The sequence below is a fragment of the Pongo pygmaeus genome, chromosome 8 (genome assembly GCF_028885625.2).
Source record: "Pongo pygmaeus isolate AG05252 chromosome 8, NHGRI_mPonPyg2-v2.0_pri, whole genome shotgun sequence".
NCBI lineage: Eukaryota > Metazoa > Chordata > Mammalia > Primates > Hominidae > Pongo > Pongo pygmaeus.
Window position 1 is genome coordinate 62,530,691 of NC_072381.2, and position 22,540 is coordinate 62,553,230.

General features: G+C 42.2%; 1 protein-coding gene across 7 annotated transcripts; it reads right to left on the reverse strand.

Annotated features, from left to right (window-relative positions):
* Positions 1–374: 374 nt before the first annotated feature.
* On the reverse strand, positions 375–21,413 carry TMEM254 (transmembrane protein 254). Of its 7 annotated transcripts, none has more exons than XM_063669897.1 (4): positions 21,061–21,413; positions 17,897–18,000; positions 17,637–17,696; positions 375–2,049 (listed from the first exon to the last, which is right to left on the reverse strand). In XM_063669897.1, exons 1-4 carry the CDS (start codon positions 21,355–21,357, stop codon positions 1,632–1,634), a joined length of 879 nt encoding a protein of 292 aa, XP_063525967.1. In that variant the 5' UTR covers positions 21,358–21,413; the 3' UTR covers positions 375–1,631. The 7 variants fall into 7 exon arrangements, with proteins under 7 accessions (XP_063525967.1, XP_063525969.1, XP_063525968.1 ...); XM_063669899.1 differs by having other exon boundaries at positions 995–2,049; positions 17,624–17,696; XM_063669898.1 differs by lacking the exon at positions 21,061–21,413 and adding an exon at positions 20,663–20,911 and having other exon boundaries at positions 995–2,049.
* Between the last annotated feature and the right edge of the window lie 1,127 nt (positions 21,414–22,540).

A 22,540-nucleotide genomic window follows, 5' to 3' on the forward strand; every position in this document is an offset into this window, starting at 1 on the left:
AGTGGTTTACAGGTCAGCAGCATTAACATCACCAGGGAGCCTGCTAGCATGCAGAATCTCCTACTGGCTCCACACTTAATCAGAACTCCCCTTTTCACAAGATCCTGTGTGATCCATCCGTGTGGTCAAGTTTGAGGAGCACAGTCTGCATCGTGGGCAATCCCACACTTTCCAGGAAAACTACTCGTGCTTTACACGTTACAGTTTACAAAGTTTCCCTTCCTCCCTCCCTCCCTTCCTCCCTCCCTCCCTTCTTCCTTCCTTCTCTTTCTCCTTCCTTCCTTCCCTCCCTCCCTTCTTTCACTCTTTCTTTCTTTTTCCTTCCTTCCTTTTCTTTCTTTCTCTCTCTCTTTCTTTTTCTTTCTTTTATCTTTCCTTTCTTCTCTCTTTCTTTCTCTTCCTCCACCTCTTGGGTTCAAGCGATTCTCCTGCCTTAGCCTCCCGAGTAGCTGGGATTACAAGTGGGCACTACCATACCTGGCTAATTTTTGTATTTTTAGTAGAGACGGGGTTTCACCATGTTGGTCAGGTTGGTCTTGAACTCCTGACCTCAAGTGATCCACCTGCCTCAGCCTCCCAAAGTGCCATACAAATTTTAGGACTTTTTTTTTTAATTTCTGAGAAAAAGTGTTGTTCGAATTATGATGGGGATGGCATTGAATCTGTAGATTGCTTTGGGTGGTATGGATATTTAAACAATATTAAATCTTTCAATACATGAACATGGCATGTCTTTCCATTTATTTGTGTCTTCAGTTCCTTTCGTCAATGTTTTGTAGTTTTCAGTGTAGAGACCTTTCACTTCCTTGGTTGAATGTACTCCTAGGTATTTAACTTCTTTTTAACTACTGTAAATGGGATTGCTCTCTTTCTTTCTGTTTGTGGATGGCTTGTTGTTGGTGTATGAAAATGCTACTGATTTTTGTATTTTGACTTTGTATCTTGCAACTTTATTGAATTTGTCGATAAGTTCTAACAGGTTTTGAGTGGCATTTCAATTCTTTTATTATTATTATACTTTAAGTTCTCGGATACATGTGCAGAATGTGCAGTTTTGTTACATAGGTATACATGTGCAATGGTGGTTTGCTGCACCCATCAACCTGTAACCTACATTAGGTATTTCTCCTAATGTTATCCCTCCCCTAGCCCCCTACTCCCCGACAGGCCCTGGTGTGTGATGTTCCCCTCCCTATGTCCATGTGTTCTCATTGTTCAGCTTCCACTTATAAGTAAGAACACATGGTGTTTGGTTTTCTGTTCTTGTGACAGTTTGCTGAGAATGATGGTTTCCAGCTTCATCCATGTCCCTGCAAAGGATATGAACTTGTCCTTTTTTATGGCTGCATAGTATTCCATGGTGTATATGTGCCATATTTTCTTTATCCAGTCTATTATTGATGGACATTTGGTTTGGTTCCAAGTCTTTGCTATTGTGAATAGTGCCACAGTAAACATACATGTGTATGTGTCTTTATAGGAGAATGATTTATAATCCTTTGGGTATATGCCCAGTAATGGGATTGCTGGGTCAAATGGTACTTCTAGTTCTAGATCCTTCCGGAATCGCCACACTGTCTTCCACAATGGTTGAACTAATTTACACTCCCACCAACAGTGTAAAAGTGTTCCTATTTCTCCACATCCTCTCCAGCATCTGTTGTTTCCTGACTTTTTAATGATCGCCATTCTAACCGGCGTGAGAGGTATCTCATTGTGGTTTTGATTTGCATTTCTCTAATGACCAGTGATGATGAGCATTTTTTCATATGTCTGTTGGCTGCATAAATGTCTTCTTTTGAGAAGTGTCTGTTCATATCCTTTGCCCACTTTTTGATGGAGCTTTTTTTTTTCTTGCAAATTTGTTTAATTTCTTTGTAGATTCTGGATATTAGCCCTTTGTCCAATGGATAGATTGCAAAAATTTTCTCCCATTCTGTAGGTTGCCTGTTCACTCTGATGATAGTTTCTTTTGCTGCACAGAAGCTCTTTAGTTTAATTAGATCCCATTTGTCAATTTTGGCTTTTGTTGATAGACCGCTAGCCAGACTAATAAAGAAGAAAACAGAGAAAAATCAAAAAGACGCAATAAAAAATGATATAGGGGATATCACCTCTGATCCCACAGAAATACAAACTACCATCAGAGAGTACTATAAACACCTCTACACAAATAAACTAGAAAATCTAGAAGAAATGGATAAATTCCAGGACACACACACCCTTCCAAGTCTAAACAGGAAGTCAAATCCCTGAATAAACCAATAGCAAGTTCTGAAATTGAGGCAGTAATTAATAGCCTACCAACCAAAAAAAGCCCAGGACCAGACAGATTTACAGCTGAATTCTACCAGAGGTACAAAGAGGAGCTGGTACCATTCCTTCTGAAACTATTCCAAACAATAGAAAAAGAGGGAATCCTCCCTAACTCATTGTACGAGGACAGCATCATCCTGATACCAAAACCTGGCAGAGACACAACAAAAAAAGAAAATTTCAGGCCAATTTCCTGATGAACATCAATGTGAAAATCCTCAGTAAAATACTGGCAAACTGAATCCAGCAGCACATCAAAAAGCTTATCCACTATGATTAAGTTGGCTTCATACCTGGGATGCAAGGCTGGTTCAACACACACAAATCAATAAACGTAATCCATCACATAAACAGAAGCAATGACAAAAACCACGATTATCTCAATAGATGCAGAAAAGGCCTTTGACAAAATTCAACACCGCTTCATGCTAAAAACTCTCAATAAACTAGGTGTCAATGGAACATATCTCAAAATAATAAGAGTTATTTATGACAAACCCACAACCAATATCATACTGAATGGGAAAAAACTGGAAGCATTCCCTTTGAAAACCAGCACAAGACAAGGATGCCCTCTCTCACCACCCCTATTCAACACAATATTGGAAGTTCTGGCCAGGGCAATCAGGCAAGAGAAAGAAATAAAGCGTATTCAAATAGGAAGAGAGGAAGTCAAATTGTCTGTTTGCAGATGACATGATTGTATAATTTAGAAAAATCCGTCGTCTTAGCCCAAAATCTCCTTAAGCTGATAAGCAACTTCAACAAAGTCTCAGGATACAAAATCAATGTGCAAAAATCACAAGCATTCCTATACACCAATAACAGACAAACAGAGAGCCAAATCATGAGTGAACTCCCACTCACAATTGCTACAAAGAGAATAAAATACCTAGGAATACACCTTACAAGGGATGTGAGGGACTTCTTCAAGGAGAATTACAAACCACCGCTCAAGGAAATAAGAGAGGACACAAACAAATGGAAAAAAAATTCCATGCTCATGGATAGGAAGAATCAATATCATGAAAATGGCCATATTGCCCAAAGTAATTTATATATTAAATGCTGTCCCCATCAAGCTACCACTGATTTTCTTCACAGAATTGGAAAAAACTACTTTAAACTTCATATGGAACCAAAAAAGACCTGCATAGCCAAGAGAATCCTGGGCAAGAATAACAAAGCTGGAGGCATCATGCTACCTGACTTCAAACTCTACTACAAGGCTACAGTAACCAAAACAGCATGGTACTGGTGCCAAAACAGACATATAGACCAATGGAACAGAACAGAGGCCTCAGAAATAACGCCACACATCTACAACCATCTGATCTTTGACAAACCTGACACAAACAAGCAATGGGGAAAAGAGTCCCTATTTAATAAATGTTGTTGGGAAAACTGGCTAGCCATATGCAGAAAACTGAAACTGGACCCCTTCCTTACACCTTATACAAAAATCAACTCAAGATGGATCAAAGACTTAAACATAAGACCTAGGACCATAAAAATCCTAGAAGAAAACCTGGGCAATACCATTCAGGACATAGACATGGGCAAAGGCTTCATGTCTAAAACATCAATTCTTTTAATGATGAAACTGAGGTCCAGAAACAAACTTGTCTAAAATCCTGTGGCTAGAGCCAGGTTAAACCCCATGCTTCAGCCTCAACTAGTAGAGTAATACTTTCTGATTTTTAAGTGTGTCAAACGTATCACTAGTATGCATGGTATTTTAGGTAATAATTATCCTTTCTTCTCGTACGTATTAGAAAAAATATAATGAACAAACCAAGCCCGGGACTTCACAGTTATTCTTGTTTAGGAATTTTTTTTTTAAGTGAATTTCTGGCCACGTGCAGTGGCTCATGCCTGTAACCCCAGCACTTTGGGAGGCTGAGGCCGGCAGATCATTTGAGGCCAGGAGTTTGAGACCAGCGTGGCCAACATGGTGAAAACCCATCTCTACTAAAAATACAAAAATTAGCCGGGTGTGGTGATGGGCACCTGTAATCCCAGTTACTTGGGAGGCTGAGGCAGGAGAATCGCTTGAACCTGGGAGGTGGAGATTGCAGTGAGCCGAGATCATGCCACTCAACTCCAGCCTGGACAATAGAGCGAGACTCAGTTTAAAGAAAAAAAAAGTGAATTGCTTTAAATAATAAATAATAAATTCAGATGGAGTGTAGACATGATTAAAGTTGTGGAGGTGGCCTCTATGTGCTTGAGATTTAGGGAACTGTTCCCTACCTTATATTATAGATGCCATTCCTCTTATTTATAACAATGTTAAGATTTCATCAATTTTAGTAGCGACTCATCCTGTGCAATGTATTAATACAAGGAAAAGGTAAGTAAAAGTTCTTTCATGAATATTTTCCTCAACAGCATTTGTCTTTCTTACTTTTAAAAATTACTTTTCCATTTCCCACACCAATGTAACTGAACAGTATTCATTGTACACCAAAAGCATTTCCCTTAATCCAACATTATGACTTACTACAAATAGAAATGAGGCAATTGGTGTACTTACTCCTTTATAAAACCTTAGAAGCCATCTTAAAATGTTTCACAGAAATTGCAAATACAGTATTTTGAATAGGGTTTTCAAATGTTTACTGGGGATTCAGAGCACAAATCTCCTTTACAAGAAGAGAAATGTGAACATTAAAGACTCTTATTGTCCAGTGTGGATGAAAACAGAAACATAATTCACAATTTGTTGCGGACAAGGAGCCTGGCAGAGAGAACGTTTCCATGGTCTTACAAGCGTATTACCCAGCTACCCTACTAGCATTTTTTTTCACTGTGCTGACAAGAAAGGAAAAATACTTACAACTAGGTTGCTAAACTAAGAGCTTTAATTAATGAGACTCCAGAAAGGGCCCTAGCAAGATAAAAATTTGATTGCACTGTGTTCTCTGACCTCAATTGCAGGTTCTCTGACTTCTCTTTTGTGTTCATAGACCTTCAGTGTAAAGATATAAGGGCTCTCTGAGATGGCAAGTTGTTTTGCTAAGAAGCCTCTTTACACATCTGGAATATAACCTCTTAAACCTAACCCAGGTTTATGTTAACACCATGGCTCATAAACCATGCTTAGACTGCGTGGAACCATAAACATGTTGAATGTAGGAAACACGGTTAGTTTATAAATTGGGCCTGCTATTAAGTTCTGAGGTCATTAGCTTTTTTTGTTTTTGTTTTTTTTTGTCTTTTCTTTTTTATTTTTCCAAACTATACATGCTTTGGAAATCTAAGGGGTGGGTAAGAAAACAGTTCAGTCTGTTTTTTTCCCATGGTTGCTTCCACCAAGATGCCTCTGGCCTTTACTCATCCAAATGCAACATAAAGCTGTTTCTCCCATTTCACCACCGTGACTACCACACAAAGCCAAGATGTCTCCATTTTTAAATTTTTTGCTTCACAGACTTACTACTAAACTCGGGGTAATGGGGGAGGTGGCAACATGAGGCCCAGAATCATGCGTCTCTGTGTGATATTGGGTAAGTTACTTCACCTCGCTGAGATGTTTATGGGTCTATGAAAGGAATGATCTGCATCATTTGCTCACTAGATCCCCCTTTACATCTAAGCCATGATAATACTCCAAATAAGATGATAGGATTTTATACAGGCGTGCCTATGTATTGACCTTTTTTTTTTTTTTGAGTTGGAGTCTTGCACTGTTGCCCAGGCTGGAGTGCAGTGGCACGATCTTGGCTCACTGCAAGCTCCGCCTCTCGGGTTGATGCCATTCTTCTGCCTCAGCTTCTCAAGCAGCTGGGACTATAGGCGCCTGCCACCATGCTCGGCTAATTTTTTGTATTTTTAGTAGGGACGGGGTTTCACCATGTTAGCCAGGATGGTCTCGATCTCCTGACCTCATGATCCGCCCGCCTCGGCCTCCCAAAGTGCTGGGATTACAGGTGTGAGCCACCACACCCGGCCGCATATTGACGTTTTGATCAATCACAGACAGCACATATGACACTGGTTCCATAGGATTAGAACATCACATTTTTACAGTATCTTTTCTATGTTTAGCTATTTTTTTCGTTTTGCTTTTTGAGACGGAGTCTCACTCTGTTGCCCAGGCTGGAGTGAAATGCTGCAATTGCAGCTCACTACAACCTCTGCCTCCTGGGTTCAAGCAATTCTCCTGCCTCCTGCCTCAGCCTCCTGAGTAGCTGGGATTACAGACACCTGCCACCACGCCTGGCTAATTTTTGTATTTTTAGTAGAGATGGGGTTTCACCATGTTGGCCAGGCTGGTCTTGAACTCCTTACCTCAGGTGATCTGCCTGCCTCAGCCTCCATATATATATATATATATATATATATATATATATATATATATATATATATTTTAATCCCATCCTAAAGAAAAGCTAGTACACAAATGCTTACCACTGTGTTACAGTTACCTTCAGTATTCAGTACTAATCTACATGCTGTACAGGTTTGTAGCCTAGGGGCAACAGACTGTACCATATAACCTAGGTGTGTAGTCGGCTCTACCATTTGGTTTGTGAGTACACCCTATGATATCTGCAAAACGATGCACTCACCTAATAGTGCATCAGAATGCATCCCCATTGTTAAGTGATGCATACTGGACTTCATGCATTTAAAAAAATGCCAGAACACTCCTTACTTAGTGCATAGACTTCATCAAATGTTGAATAAAAACAGAAACAAAAAGGAGCCAATCCTACAATGAAAAGGAGACACTCATGTCCACCCTAGTGATTCCTTGTACGCGGAGGAGGTAAGTGGGACATGGACAGTTCTAAAATATAATACGTATATACCCAACAACCAGTGTTTTGCATTTCTTTATCAGTGAAAAACAAACTGATATCTGAAGTGTATAAACAGTTCTCTAGTAGAGTCTATCTGAGAAAAAGTATCAAATGTGCATCAATGTCAAAACTGACAAATACAAGAAAAGCATTCAGCTAGAGATAATTCACAGCATTTTATTCAAGTTAATCCATTTCATTCAATAATCTGCCATATTGTTCCCAGCACCACTATTACTGTTATTATTTCTCTTTGAGGAAGACCAGGTATTAAGAAATCCGGTTTGAATTTCCATGATGCCTAACTCTATGGTCAAAAATCCTTTTCCTTACCAAAAAGCAACTTCTTAATCACCAGAGAAACAGAGGGAAGACTGAGATATATTTACAGAAATTTATCTCCACTAGAGACAATTCATAGTTCATAATCTTTCAGGGTTGTGCTTTACTTGGGGGCTCCGTTTTGGGGAGGGGGTTGTTTCCCATAAATGTTTGCTTAATACAAATAACTTGCCCCACTGTTATTTGTATGAAGGGAAATGAGGGCTAGTGTCCCCAGAAAGCAAGCAGGCAGTCCTCCAGGGAAGAAGCCCTAATGGCTCCTAGTGGTGACAGAGTCATTCTGCCTCCCCAACCTGTGAGCAATAATAAAGTATAACTAAGTGAACAGAAGAGGTAATAACTAGCCAGATAACCCATGGGCTAGAATCTCTAAACAGAAATGCTTGTGTGTTTTGAATAAATCAGAGCTGGAAAGAGACACTTTTGGAGAAGTGATTAAGAATAGAAAGGTATGAAAAAGGTTTCTCACCAAGGAACCCACAAAAAAGGTGGTACCAGTCAAAGGTAGACTTGGGCTTTTCTTTTGGGATGACGGTACCCCAAATGGGTTATGCCATTTTCACATAAAAATTGGAATGATAATGAACAAGTGAAAGTGAAATCAGTTTCCCTCTTTTGTTCAATAAACATGGTTAGAGCACCTGTGTGCAAGATAGTGGGACAGGTGCTGAAGGGAAAGGTAAAGCTGTTTAAGCTGTGGCCCTGAGCTGAAGGAGAAATCTAGCAGTGCCATCAGGCCCTGCACACTGCAGAGCACAGTGTCCCAGAGGCCAGGTGGAGCGAAGGATCACTTCCGGCAGCAGCATCAGGGAAGGCACTCTGCAGTCTCCCCTCCGGGTTCTCAGCGTGCCTCTATGCCTGTGTGACCGCTCAGCCTGCCCCATTCCAGGCACTTGCTCATCTTCCTTATCTTTCTCTGTAGCATGAGAAATGGAAGTTTGAGAGGACAGGATCCTACCTCACAGGTACCTAATAAATGTGTGTGGAATTGACATACAGTGGAAGTGTCACTTTATCTTAGTGCAGCAAGGTGGAAAGAGCTTTGGAAAGCAGAGGAAAGATGGTGGTTGTGAGGGTAAGGTGTTTTCATCAGAAGGCGGGAGCAAGGGTATACAAACCAAAAAGTCAATTTAGTATGTGGCTTAGCTCAGAGCACACGAGGGCACCAACACAGCCAAAGACCGTAAGAAGGTAGCTGAAGTCCTCTGCCAAATAGGATTGAAAAGCTAAAATCTTTCTCTGTTTCTTCTTAAGTAATAACTGGTCTATTCAAGCTCAACCAGAGCATATAAGAGAAAAAACTGACTAACGATGGGGTCTTAAAGAGCTTTGAAGGACAGTTTCCAGAAAGTAGAAAGATCACTGAGTAAATACTGCACCTCCTCTACCCCACAAAAAAAAGGTGAGGATGAATGTAAAAGTGTAGAGCAAGCTTTCAGACAACTTCAAGTTTGTTTTTGGCATTTCCCTTTGTAAGCAATCAAGATGGTGAGAGACGCTATCCCAAAGAAGAAAGTCTGTAGGAACCAGAGTAGCTGAGCCCGACCACTTGTGATGCCTTTATGCCTAAAAAAGAAAAAACAAAATTTAAACACCAGATGTTAATCTTACAGTTTCATGGGAGTTATTGTCTTCTACATATATATTTTTAAAATTATACCTTCCACTATTTTCATTGGGTTTATTTTGCTGCTTTTCTCTGGCTTCTTATCTTGGATGGTTCGTTTATTTTTCATCTTTCTTGTTTTCTAACAAATGTATTTTGGATGGTAAACTATTCCCCGAGAACTAGTCTGGCTACTGTCTAGGGCATAGTATTATAAGACTGTTTCTCATGTGATTCTGATGAGCGGATGGAGTAAAAAGCACTGGTATGGTTTCAGAGCAAATGTTTTGCAAATAGACCAGATATAAATCCTAGTGTGGCTACCTACCAGCTGTGACCTGGGCAAATCACTCAGTATCTCTCAGAATCAGTTTTCTCATCTGAAAAACAGGAACAGCAGTGGCTATCTCACTGAGTCAGTTGAGATGATTTATGGGATAATACACACAATGTGCTCAGGAAGGAGCCTGGCACACAGTCATGATAAACACCTGCTTATATTGTCATTCAAATTCAACTGCCTAACATGAAGTGCAAAAAAAAGATGACCCAATGAAGCGAATGGCTTGCTACAGTCTCATCTGTACATAAATAAGTCTCACTTGGATGACTTTTATTTAAAACAAACTTTAAAAACAATATATGTAAAAACAATATAATTTTCTATAGTAACATTAAAAGAGAAAGATCATATGAATATCTTAATAAATGCAGAAGTGGCATTTGACAAATTTTTTTTTTTTTTTTTGAGACGGAGTCTCGCTCTGTCACCCAGGCTGGAGTGCAGTGGTGCGATCTCGGCTCACTGCAAGCTCCGCCTCCCGGGTTGATGCCATTCTCCTGCCTCGGCCTCCCGAGTAGCTGGGACTACAGGCGCCTGCCACCATGCCTGGCTAATTTTTTGTGTTTTTTTAGTAGAGACGGGGGTTTCACTGTGTTAGCCAGGATGGTCTCGATCTGTTGACTTTGTGATCCACCGCCTCGGCCTCCCAAAGTGCTAGTATTACAGGCGTGAGCCACCATGCCCAGCTGCATTTGACAAATTTCAACATCCGTTCTTTTTCCACCCCCCCAGAGATGGGGTCTCACTCTGTCACCTACAGTGGAGTGTACTGGTATAATTATAGCTCACTGCAGCCTCAAACTCCTGGGCTAAAGCTATCCTCCCACCTTAGCCTCCCAAGTAGCTGGGATCATCACAGGCACGTACCACCATGCCTGGCTAGGTTTTTTTTTTGTTTTTTGTAGAGACAGTGTCTTGCTTTGTTGCCCAGGCTGGTCTTGAACTCCTGGCTTCAACTGATTCTCCCACCTCAGCCTCCCAAAGTGCTGGGATTACAGATGCGAGCCACCTGTGTCCACACCCAACATCCATTTTTAATAAAACTTAACAGCAAAGTTAGAAATACAATGGAACTTCCTAATTTTGACACAGGAGATAACAAAACTCTATAATAAACATGATGCAAAATGTTGAAAGTTCTCCTTTGAGGTCAAGAACAAGGCACACTTCTAGTCAGCACTGCTGGAAGTTCTAGCTAGTAGAATAAGGGAAGAAACAGAAATAAAAGGTATACAGAATTGAAAGAAAGAAATAAAACTGTATTTCTGGACAGTTTTATACCTGAAAAACTGAAAATAATCTATAAACTGTTACAATTAATAAATTTATTTAGCAAGATTGCTGGGTATAAGGTCAATATAAAAAACTGACTATATTCATACAAACTACCATCAGACAATTAGAAAATGAAACAAAGGGAGCCGAGATCACGCCACTGAACTCCAGCCTGGGCGACAAAGCTAGACTCCATCTCAAAAAACAAAAAACAAAAACAACAACAAAAGTTGGCCAGATGTGGTGGCTCAGGCCTGTAATTCCAGCACTTTGGAAGACCGACGCAGGTGGACTGCTTGAGCCCAGGAGTTTGACATCAGCCTTGGCAACATAGTGAGACCCTATCTTTTTTTTTTTTTTTTTTGAGATAGAGTCTCGCTCTGTTGCCCAGGCTGGAGTGCAGTGGCGTGATCTCAGCTCACTGCAAGCTCCGGGGCCTCCTGGGTTCATGCTATTCCCCTACCTCAGCCTCCCGGAGACTCCCCATCTTTTTTTTAAAAAAAGTCATTTATAATAACATCTCAAAGTAGAAGTTGCTGGAAATTAATGTAACAACAATGTGTAAAACCTCTTAAAAATTATATATATATATTAAAGGAGATCTAAATAAATGGAAACAGATCATTTCATCATTTAGAAGACTCAATAACAGAAATATTTGATGCTTTCTTGACCTTAAGGAAAAAAAAAAGAAAAAAAACCATAATGGAAATATGCCAATATTCTCCAAATTATTTCACATGGTCAATCCAATGAAAATCTCAACATCTTTACTTTTTGTTTTTGTAGCACAAGACAATGCATAGAATATGCAAAGGCGTAGGCAAAGGCAATCCTATTGAACAAGATGAGAGGAGATGCTTTGTCAGATAACAATGATTATAAAGCTGCCACTATTAAGACAGTGTTGTGTTAGCCCAAGGATAAACAGGCCAATGGAACAGAATAGAGTGTTCAGAAATAGATCCACACATATAAGTATGTATGATATAAGACAGGGCACATCAGTGGAGACTGAATGTCTCAATAAGTAGCTCTGGGATAACTGGGCATCCAGATGGAAAAGGTAAAGATCTTAAAAAAAAAAAAAAGATCTAAGTAGATTGAAAACTTAAATGTGAAAGAAAAAAATTCTAAAACTGTTAGAAGATACTGTAAAAGAATATAACTTTAATATCAATAAATTAATAAAACTGACTACATTGATAAACTTCTGTTTATCAAAAGGCCCAACAGAATAAAAAGACCGTGAGAAAGGATATTTGCAAGACACCTAAAGGACAAAGTACTCAAGATTAGAAAAAACAAGGAGTGCCTATAAACAGGTAAGAATAGGACAGACAGCCCATTTGAAGAGTATTGGTGAGATTGTGGGGAAATGGGCACTATCATATACTTACGTTAGAAGCATAAATTAGTTCCATACTTTTGAAGGCAATATGGCAATACATATCATTTAATTTAAAGTATTCATTCGTTTTATTTTTAGGCAGAGTCTTGCTCTGTTGCCCAGGCTAGAGTGCAGTGGTATGATTTCAGCTCACTGCAACCTCCGCCTCCCAGATTCAAGCTATTCTCTTACCTCAGCCTCCTGAGTAGCTGGGATTACAGGTGCCCGCTACCATGCCCTGCTAATTTTTTTTTTTTTTTTGTATTTTTAGTGAAGACAGGGTTTCACCATGTTGGCCAGGCTGGTCTCGCACTCCTAACCTCAGGTGATCCACCAGCCTCAGCCTCTCAAAGTGCTGGAATTACAGGTGTGAGCCACCACACCCAGCCAAAAGTATTCATTCTTTAATCTTCAAATTCCAGATCTTGGAATTTTTTTCTAAGGGAACAAATACCAAAGTGGGATAAATGCATGAAATTAATGTTCACTGCCATATTGCTTGTAATAGTAAAAAAGTAGAGACTTAAAAGTCCATCAGAAGAAAGATTTTTTAAATACGTTAAGGCACATCTATGTAACAGAATGCTATGCACTGTTATTAATGGATGGGTAAGTTTATATGTATAGACATAAACAAACAGGGATATGTTAGCCCAGTACAGTGGCACACCTGTAGTCCCAGTTACTTGGGAGGCTGAGGCAGGAGGATCACTTGAGCACAGGTGCTCAAGGCCAGCCTGGGCAATAGCGTGAGACCCATCTCTTAAAAAATAAAATAAAATTTAAAACAGGCATATATAACAATGGAAACCAATTATAAAAGAGATTACATCTATATGTATATATATAATTGGATTATAGGCATCAGCCACCATGCCCAGCAACTTTCAATTTTTTTTTCTTTTTTTGAAATGGAGTCTTGCTCTGTTGCCCAGGCTGGAGTGCAGTAGTGCGATCTCGGCTCACTGCAACCTCCACCTCCTGGGTTCAAGTGATTCTCCTGCCTCAGCCTCCCGAGTAGCTGGGACTACAGGTGCCCACCACCATGCCCGGCTAATTTTTTGTATTTTAGTAGAGACGGGGTTTCACCATATTGGCCAGGCTGGTCTCAAACTCCTTACCTGGTGATCCGCCCGCCTTGGCCTCCCAAAGTGCTGGGATTACAGGCGTGAGACACCACGCCCAGCCAACTTTCAATTTTATTAGCTGAGTTTTTAGCACAACATTATTATTTTTTAAAAACAAACATGTTTGTTTTGAAATAGGCAAAACAACAAAAATATTTTGTTTTGGAAAGTAAATTTATATGATCCTGTAAATGTGTATGATATTTAGTAAAGAAAAATAAAGATGAGTTGCCATCTTGGAAGAGCAGGCTCACTGAAGAGCAGTGCTTGTTTCCTCCTCCTTCAGAAGGGTCACAGTTGGTGGCTAGGTAACCCAGAGAAGGGTTTTCCTGGGATCATCATGACTTGTTCTCATTCACATACCTTTATCCGTATTCTTAGCTCATTTTGCCTATTTAAAAGACAAAAGTCTTTTAAGAAAGTTTTCTTAATTTAATTCACATTTCCCTTAATGATTCCACCAAGACCCAGGCAGATGTAAAAATCTCTTTGTGAGTACACTTTTTCCTGCCTTAGGAAAAAATGTTACCTCTGATACTTGAAAAATTTCACAATTTACCTGTTTTGGTCATTCGAGGCTGCCCTGTCACAGAGTACTTCTACTTGTCAAGAACTTCTTTTCTGTTTCTACATTGTAATAAAATCTACTCTACATACAAATTTTTGCAAAACCTTAAAAACCTTTCTAAGGGCTGCAGAGCCAACTGGGGTATGCAAGCAGCAAGAATCTAATTTCTGAACTAAGAGAATAAGCCATATATTCTGAATGGAAAACTCCAGACTATAAAAAGCTAACAATGAACATGAATACTGGCCTCAAAGAGATACTATTTTATTTATCCCTAAGGAAAAAACATTCTATTTTTCTTGTTAAAGTATTATTATGTAACAAGAACTACAGCACCTTTCAAAGAAGAGTTGAACCTTACTTTGTAATCAAATAAATACAGGTTAAAATGGCTAGATACCCTTTTGAATCTACCAAAATAGCAAAAGGTTTTTTGCCCCCTCACCTCACCAAAAATGGCACTTTCTTTTTCTTGTCTTTTTTTTTTTTTTGAGACAGAGTCTCACTTTGTCACCCAGGCTAAAGTGTAGTGGTGCGATCTCAGCTCACCGCAACCTCTGCCTCCCAGGTCCAAGCGATTCTCCTGCCTCAGCCTCCTGAGTAGCTGGGGTAACAGGCATGTGCCACCACATCCAGCTAATTTTTTTTTTCCATACTTTTAGTAGAGACAGAGTTTCAACCATGTTGGGCAGGCTGGTCTCGAACTCCTGACCTCAGGTGATCCACCTGCCTCAGCCTCCCCAAGTGCTGAGATTACAGGCATGAGCCACCGTACCCAACCATCATCTCATAATTCAAAAGGAATATTTATTCTGATTTGTAGTGACTAATCATACATTCTAACATGTTAGACCATAAAGAAATGATTTCAAGAACATAATAGTAACCTAACCTCTATGCCTGTTCTCCCTCTGCCCTTCAAAAAAATTGTATATTAAATTTGAGGGCCGGGTGCGGTGGCTCATGTCTGTAATCCCAGCACTTTGGGAAACCTAGGTGGGCGGATTACGAGGTCAAGAGATCAAGACCATCCTGGCCAACATGGTGAAACTCTGTCTCTACTAAAAATACAAAAAGTAGGCTTGATGGCGGGCGCCTGTAATCTCAGCTACTTGGGAGGCTGAGGCCGGAGAATCGCTTGAACCAGGGAGGCAGAGGTTGCAGTGAGGTGAGATTGCACCACTGCACTCCAGCTTGGTGACAGAGCGAAATTCCGTCTCAAAAAAAAAAAAAATAAATAAAAATAAAAATAAAAATTTTAGTATTTTGGTTTTCATCAGATACTCCAAATGCCAACAACAAAATAGGTGTCACGCACTCCTACATTCCAAGTTGAGGGGCTGGACCAGACACTTCCAATCCGAGATTCCACTGCGATGCTGCAGAGGCCATTGGAAAGAGGTCCTAGTAGGCGGTGGCATTTCCCACAAGTCAAGCCCAGAGAATGGCCTCAACAGAACCATTTGTAGAGCTTGACATGAGTCTCTGGAATTTGGGGAAGGGTTTCATATCTGATTCCAAAGAGTAAACACTGTTTGGCCTGCTTGCTGGGAGAGAAGGAAGCGCCGCCACACTGAGAACTGCATGCACTTGTAGATTATCCCACTGGAGGGATACGGAAGTTGTTTACTGTGAGCCATACAGATCCTGGAGAAGGCACTGGACATGAGTAGGTTTAAAAGGAACCCTGTACCACAGACCCACCTGAAAGATGGAAGTGATCTCAATAAAAGGGTAATTCTCCCTAGAACACAGACTCTGAGGGTGAAACTGCAAGTGGCATGCTAGAGGGGGTGTCTGAACAAACCATCAAGGAAACTGCAGAAGGGAGATCCCCGGTGATGAGTAGTGTCTCAAAAATCTACCACATCCCCTCTAGAGAGAAAGAGCCAGTACTGGATATGCAATATACACAGTACCTAGCTGCCTGATCACAAGGCAGCAGCTTATTGTTTTTTTAAATTTTTATTTTTTTTGAGACAGGGTCTTGCTCTGTCACCCAGGCTAGAGTGCAGTGGTGTGATCTCGGCTGACTGCAGCCTCTGCCTCCCGGATTCAAGCGATTCTCGTGTCTCAGCCTCCTGAGCAGCTCGGACTGCAGGCACGCACCACCATGCCTGGCTTTTTTAGTATTTTTTGTATTTTTAGTAGAGATGGGGTTTTGTCATGTTGACCAGGATGGTTTCAAACTCCTGGTCTCAAATGATCTGCCCGCCTTGGCCTCCTAAAGTGCTAGGATTACAGGTGTAAGCCACTGCACCCGGCCAGCAGCAGCTATTTAAGGCTGAGCCTTGTTCTCCCTAACTACACCCACTATCCCAAGGGACCACAAGCAGTGATTATTAGTGAATAGAGGAGAAGGTGAAGTGCAAGAGAAGATATCAACTGCACCCTTCTCCCCACTGCAGGCTCCTGAGCCCCAGCTGGATGAAAACAGACATTTTGAATTAGAAGAAAGTTTATAGTTTTAACAAATAGACTGGGCTAGAATGGATAATATCAGATGGTGACTGGAAATCCTATGATCTGTTTGAAATTCCATCCAGAGATACGGTGGAAGGTGGGGAACGATCTACAAAACAAATTTACTTGGAGAGGGGTGAGAAAGAAATAATAAAGTTACTTTCTGCTCCTCTTCATAGAAAGTCTAGCTTGTGGCCAGGCACAGTGGCTCATGCCTATAATCCCAGCACTTTGGGAGGCCAAGACAGGTGGATCACCTGAGAGGTCAGGAGTTCAGGACTAGCATGGCCAACATGGTGAAACCCCGTCTCTAACAGAAATACAAAAATTAGCTGGGCATGGTGGTGGGCTTCTGTAATCCTAGCTACTGGGGAAGCTGAGGCAGGAGAATCGTTTTAACCCAGGACGCAGAGATTGCAGGGAGCCAAGATTGCGCCACTGCACTCCAGCCTGGGTGACAAAGCAAGATTCCCTCTCAAAAAAAAAAAAAAAAAAAAAAGTCTAGCTTATTTGTTTAATAAACAAGAAAACAGAGTAAGATAATTCTATTTAACATACTTAGCAGTCTCTGACATAGTAGTACACAATCAATATTGATTATTTTTATTATTGAAACATAGCAATAGCAATAGAGTATCTTATTTTCCACTTTAAGAATAGAAAAATAATAGAGGTGATAGTATATCTTGACCAGAAATTAATTCAATTAATTATTATCTCGACCAGAAATTAATTGGAAAGAAGCAATTTGGCATTTCCATAACCATGTTTTTCATTGTGCCATACTTTCTGTATATGCTTATATAAGGTACAAATATAATTTTTTCTTGTATTCTCACACAGTATTAACCTACACTAGCATCTGCTGAGTGGGGTCTGGTTTGGGGGCTTTTAACTAGCATTGCATCCTAGAATTATCTGTGGAGCTTTTAAAAAGAGCACATTCCTATCTCTGAGGCAAGACTTACCCAATCAGAATCTCTGGGTCTGGAAACCAGACGTGCGTATTTTGAAAAAGCTCCTCAGGTGGCTCAATTGTAAAACGAGGATTGTGAGTCATCGGCCTAGGTCAGTCACTTAGCTCTTTTGTAAACTAGAAGCCAGGCTCCCAGTCTTTTGGTCTAGTTGGGGCTACCCAGAAAATTTGTTAAAAAATAACAAAAGTCATCTGAATTAGATAACTAAGTAATTGGTTAACCAACATAAACAAAATGAATGCATTCATCAAACATTTACTGGGTACTCCCTCTGCACCAGGCTCAGTATCAGGCATGGGGATTCCACTCTACCCTGAGAATGTTCTCAGCCTACAAGTGTGTGAATTATTTAAATGTGGCTACTCTCAATTTATATTAGCTACTAAGAGAAAGGCAACAAGCACCTACTTCAAAGACTTACTTGCACAATACTATGGCATACAAGGACTCTCCCACATGAATCAGCCAGGCAAGCCAATACCTGAAACCAAAAAAAAAGTTAATCTTTTTTAAGGTGATAGTTATCTGCTGATGAAATCTAACACAGCAATCTCAAAAAGAAAAGTGCCTTAATGTGAACCGACACTACTCTTAGATACCAAAAGGCAGCTGCAGGCCTTCCAGGTTTCCCGTGAGACCAGAGCTCCAGTGTCCACAGTCCACTTGTGTAGCTCTCCTTACCCATTGCACAGGAGGGTGTGATGGTGGTCCACCAAGTACTGAGTGAAGGGGCCCAGGGGCCCAAGGTTCTGATAAGGGATACTCTGAGGCCAGAAGACAACCCACTGAAAGAGAACCAGAGACACAGAATACCTATTAGGTCACTTAAAACCTGTTTTTTGTTTTTGTTTTTGGTTTTAGAGAAAGGCTGTGAAACAATACAAAAATTACTACAGACCGAAGAAACTCTGAACAGTCATTTGGGTCTCCATTCTTGGCTTCTATTTTCTTTCTTTCTTTTTTTTTTTGACAGGGTCTCACTCTGCTGCTGGGGCTGGAGTGCAGTGGCATGATCATGACTCACTGCAGCCTCCACTACCTGGGCTCAATCCATCCTCCCACCTCAGCCTCCCAAGTAGATGGGACTACACATGTGTGCCACCATGCCCAGCTACTTTTAAAAACTGTATGTGGAGATGGGGTCTCACTATGTTGCCCAGGATGGCTTCCAACTCCAGGACTCAAGCAATTCTCCAACCTTGGCCTCCCAAAGTGCTGGGATTACAGGCATGACCCACTGTGCCAGGATGACTTCTATTTTCTAAAAGCAACTCTACTGCGAGACTTATGTTGAGGAAAGTATGTGGTTATCAGACTCAGTGCCCATGGTGGATGACTCTTAGTCTTTTTTCTTCCTTTTCTTCTTTTGTTTTCTTTGTAGAGAAGGGATCTCGCTTTGTCACCCAGGCTTGAGTGTAGTGGCATGATCACAGCTCACTGCACCCTTGACTTCCCGGGCTCATGCGATCCTCCCAACTCAGCTTCCCCAAGTAGCTGGGAATACAGGCATGGCTACCACGACTGACTTATTTATTTATTTATTTATTTATTTATTTTAGATGGAGTTTCACTCTGTCGCTCAGGCTGGAGTGCAGTGGCACAATCTCGGCTCTCTGTAACCTCCGCCTCGCGGGTTCAAACGACTCTCCTGCCTCAGCCTCCAGAGTAGCTGGGACTACAGGTACATGCCACCACGCCCAGCTAATTTTTGTATTTTTAGTACAGACGGAGTTTCACCATGTTGGCCAGGCTGGTCTCCAACTCCTGACATCAGGTGATCCGCCCTTCTCGGCTTCCCAAAGTGCTGGGATTACAGGTGTGAGCCACTACCCATGGCTAATTTTTTGTGTGTGTGTGTGTAGAGATGAGGTTTCGCCATGTTGCCCAGGATGGTCTCGAACTCCTGGGCTCAAGTGATTTGCCTGCCTCAGCCTCCCAAAGTGCTGGGATTACAGGGGTGAACCACCATGCCTGGCTGACTCCTATTAATACATTCCACCAAAACCATTATTTTATAAAAGATATTAGAAAATTTTGAGTTTATGTGCTTTGGCTAGTTTCTTTACTGCAGAAACTGGCTCCAGCCAAAGCTCTGTTTAATTTAGAATTCCTTTCTCGGCTTTCCCTTTTTGTATGGCTAAAACTGAGAATGATCCACAGCATAGAGATGGAAAATAAGTGAGATAAGGTTTGTGACATTTTAATAGCAACTGCTTAATCACATAAATTTTTCGTAATCTTAACTTTCAGCCTCTGTATTGTAACTTCTGTCAGCTAAGACTTTTCTGAGAATAACTGCTAACAGTTTCAAAATGTATTGTCCCATTCAAATCTTTGTCAAGAGCAGTACTACCTCTCTCACGATGTTGTTTCACATCTGAAATTTAAATAATGCACAAATATCACTGCATCCTCCCAAACCAAAGGGAAAGGGGAGCATCTGCCAGCTCCCCAAGATCCCAATTTGAAGTCCCCAAAGCTTTCCTCCAACTATATTCTAACTAGTCACAGACACCAAATTGTAGAACAGAAATGCACCTTTGAAAATTTTCAGTTCAACACCTCCATTGTACATATGAGGAAATCAGGACATAGGTTGTCAGATTTGACACCAACAAACAACACTGTGGACAAGACAAATCTCCAGTCTCCAGGATCTATTGGTATATCCAAATAGTTTCGCCTTCCTTCAAAATTTTACCACCTTATCACTTGACGTCAGGAGTTCGAGGCCAGCCTCACCAATACCTGTGTCTACTAAAAACACAAAAAAATAGCCGGGCGTAGTGTAATCCCAGCTACAGGTAAAGACATGAGAATCGCTTGAACCTGGGAAGCAGAGGTTGCAGTGAGCCGAGATCGCGCCAAGGCACTCCAGCCTGGGTGACAGAGCGAGACTCCGTCTCAAAAAAACACAAAATTACAACCTTAGCCCCCAACCTACTTTTCCACGCATCTTTCTCGTTATCCTTTAAACAGATTATTTCTCAGCCAAACAAACGTCGCTCTTTTTCTAGGTACAGCTTTCTTCTTGCTTCCACACCTATGTCATAACAGTTATAGCCTCTTTATCCTCCCTTACCACTTAAATCCTACCCATCCTTTAGGTTTATCCCCGTTTTCCAAACAATTCCTATTGGCTCAAACATTCTGCTTCGGAAGCCCTATTCTGACTTGGCAGGCCTATGGCAGTCTGTTAACTTGACTTCCCGCTTCGTGAGAGGCTTAGACTCGGATAACCCGTTAGTAACCATGCAGAGGTGAGGACCCAAAGACAGGAACACTAGAAAGCAGAAACTATCGTAAGAGCCCACCGAATTCCCGCTTACATGAGTAACCTAGACAACCGTCAGATGCGCGTGCGCACAGGCCTCGTTCCCACAGCTCCCCTCGCCCTACAAGGGCCCGGCGGGCCAAAACAGAGGCCCGCCCCGCCCCACGCCTCACCGCGAAGTAGCCCAGCCCCAGGACTGTGACCAGAGAGGGCAAGGGTCTTGCTGGACGGAAATAGGCGGTAGCCGCATTGCTAGCCTCCGACTTCACCATCCTCTTGAAAAAGCCAGACACAGAGTTGGCTGGGAGCTCCCCAGCCGTCCCCGCCCCCATATAAGAAAAGCCTGGCTAGCCGGTTTCTCAGGGCCCTGGGCGCCGGCCCAAGACCCTGGCGGACCAGTATGCCTGCTCTCATTCCGGAGTCTGGTCCCCTCCCCTCCGCTCCCAGCGCGCGGGAGTCGGGATTGTGCTTGCACGACTTCCCCCGGCCTCCGGCCTGTGGGCCCAGGTCCTGGGGTGAACCGAGCGCTCGCTCTTTCGTCAGACAGTAGCGCTCCAGCGGCTGCCCTTACTGTGTAGTAGCCAAAGCTGAGGGTGATGACTGTGAACCAGAACAGACTGCCTCGCTGAAAGTAGGCCGCGCCGGCTGCCGTCGCCATGGCTGCAACACCTCCCCGGGAGCGCGCTTCAGGACACCGTCGAGCGCGAGCGCGGAGGCAGGTCCGGGGCGGGCCCGCGCTCCCTCGCCATCCCCGCAGGGAGAAGATGGTGCGGGTTGGGAAGTCCCTGAGAGCGAGTCTCCCTGTCTGGCCCCAGTACAGCGGCCTTGGACTCACACCTGGGCTCAGGTCTGGAGGGCTGGTCATCATCTTGTAGGGGAGACACTCCTCTGTCACTTTTCTGGGTTTAAAATAAAGATGTTAGGGCTGGCGCGGTGGCGTGTCCCTGTAATCTCAGCACGTTGGGAGGCTGAGGCAGAAGGATCTCTTGAACCCAGGAGTTTGAGACCAGCCCGGGTAACATAGCTAGACTCTGTCTCGAATGAATGAATGAATGAATGAATGAGGTGTTGGAATAAATTCCAGCAATTTGGGAGGCCGAGGCGGGCGGATCACTTGAGGTCAGGAGTTTGAGACCAGCGTGGTCAACATGGTGAAACCCCGTCTGTACTAAAAATACAAAAAATTAGCTGGGCGCAGTGGCGCCTGCCTGTAGTCCCAGCCACTCCAGAGGCTGAGACAAGACTCTCTTGAACCTGAGAGGTGGAGGTTGCAGAGGGCCCCAATCACGCCACTGCACTCCAGCCTGGGCAACACAGCAAGACCCTGTCTCAAAAAAAAAAAAAAGGTGTTTTACTAAAAGTCTAATTTTTGAAGTTCTCTGTGCTGTGCACCTTGAGAAATAATGCTGTCCTCATTAGTTAAGATGTTTGGAACTATACAGCACCATGGTTATGAGCAGGGACTGTGAAACAGGCTGCCTGGATTTAAGTCCTGGCTCTGTCTCAGCTATTTGTGTAAGCTTAGATTAATTACTTAGCCCGGCTGTGTCTTAGTTTCTGTGTCTGTAACATGAGGATATGCCAGTTTCGGGAACCTCAGGGTTTTTAGGGTGGGTTAAATGAGTTGATATCTGTAAAGAAAGCACAGCGGTGTCTGGCCCATAGTGCTTTGTAAGTGTGGGTGATTATCAATACTGCTGAGCCTTTAGCATGTGTGCCAGGCCCTGCGCGAACTGTTGTATCATCAATGAGCTGTGGGAGGTATATGCAGCTGAAGTGTCTGATTAAACACTATTTAATCATAGAAATAGAAAATCATAGAAATAGAAAGACTATTTCACCTGGGCCCTACAAATGGGTTACTGGCCAAGTGCAGTGGCTCAAGCCTATAATCCTGGCACTTTTGGAGGCCGAGGTGGGTGGATCACTCAGGAGTTCGAGACCACCCTGGGGAACATGGTGAAACCCGTCTCTACTAAAATACAAAAAAGTAGCTGGGGGTGGTGGCGCGTGTCTGTAGTCCCAACTACTTGGGAGGCTGAGGCACGAGA

What these genes read in the sequence shown, in the direction of transcription:
- TMEM254 (XM_063669897.1), bottom strand. Translation starts at nt 21,357, where the DNA reads ATGATGACCAGCCCTCCAGACCTGAGCCCAGGTGTGAGTCCAAGGCCG. An exon ending in TCAGCTTTGGCTACTACACA is followed by an intron (nt 18,001 to 21,060) that starts GTAAGGGCAGCC and finishes GTTCTCTTTCAG; the next exon opens with TGGGTTGTCTTCTGGCCTCA. An exon ending in CACACCCTCCTGTGCAATGG is followed by an intron (nt 17,697 to 17,896) that starts GTAAGGAGAGCT and finishes TTTTGGTTTCAG; the next exon opens with GTATTGGCTTGCCTGGCTGA.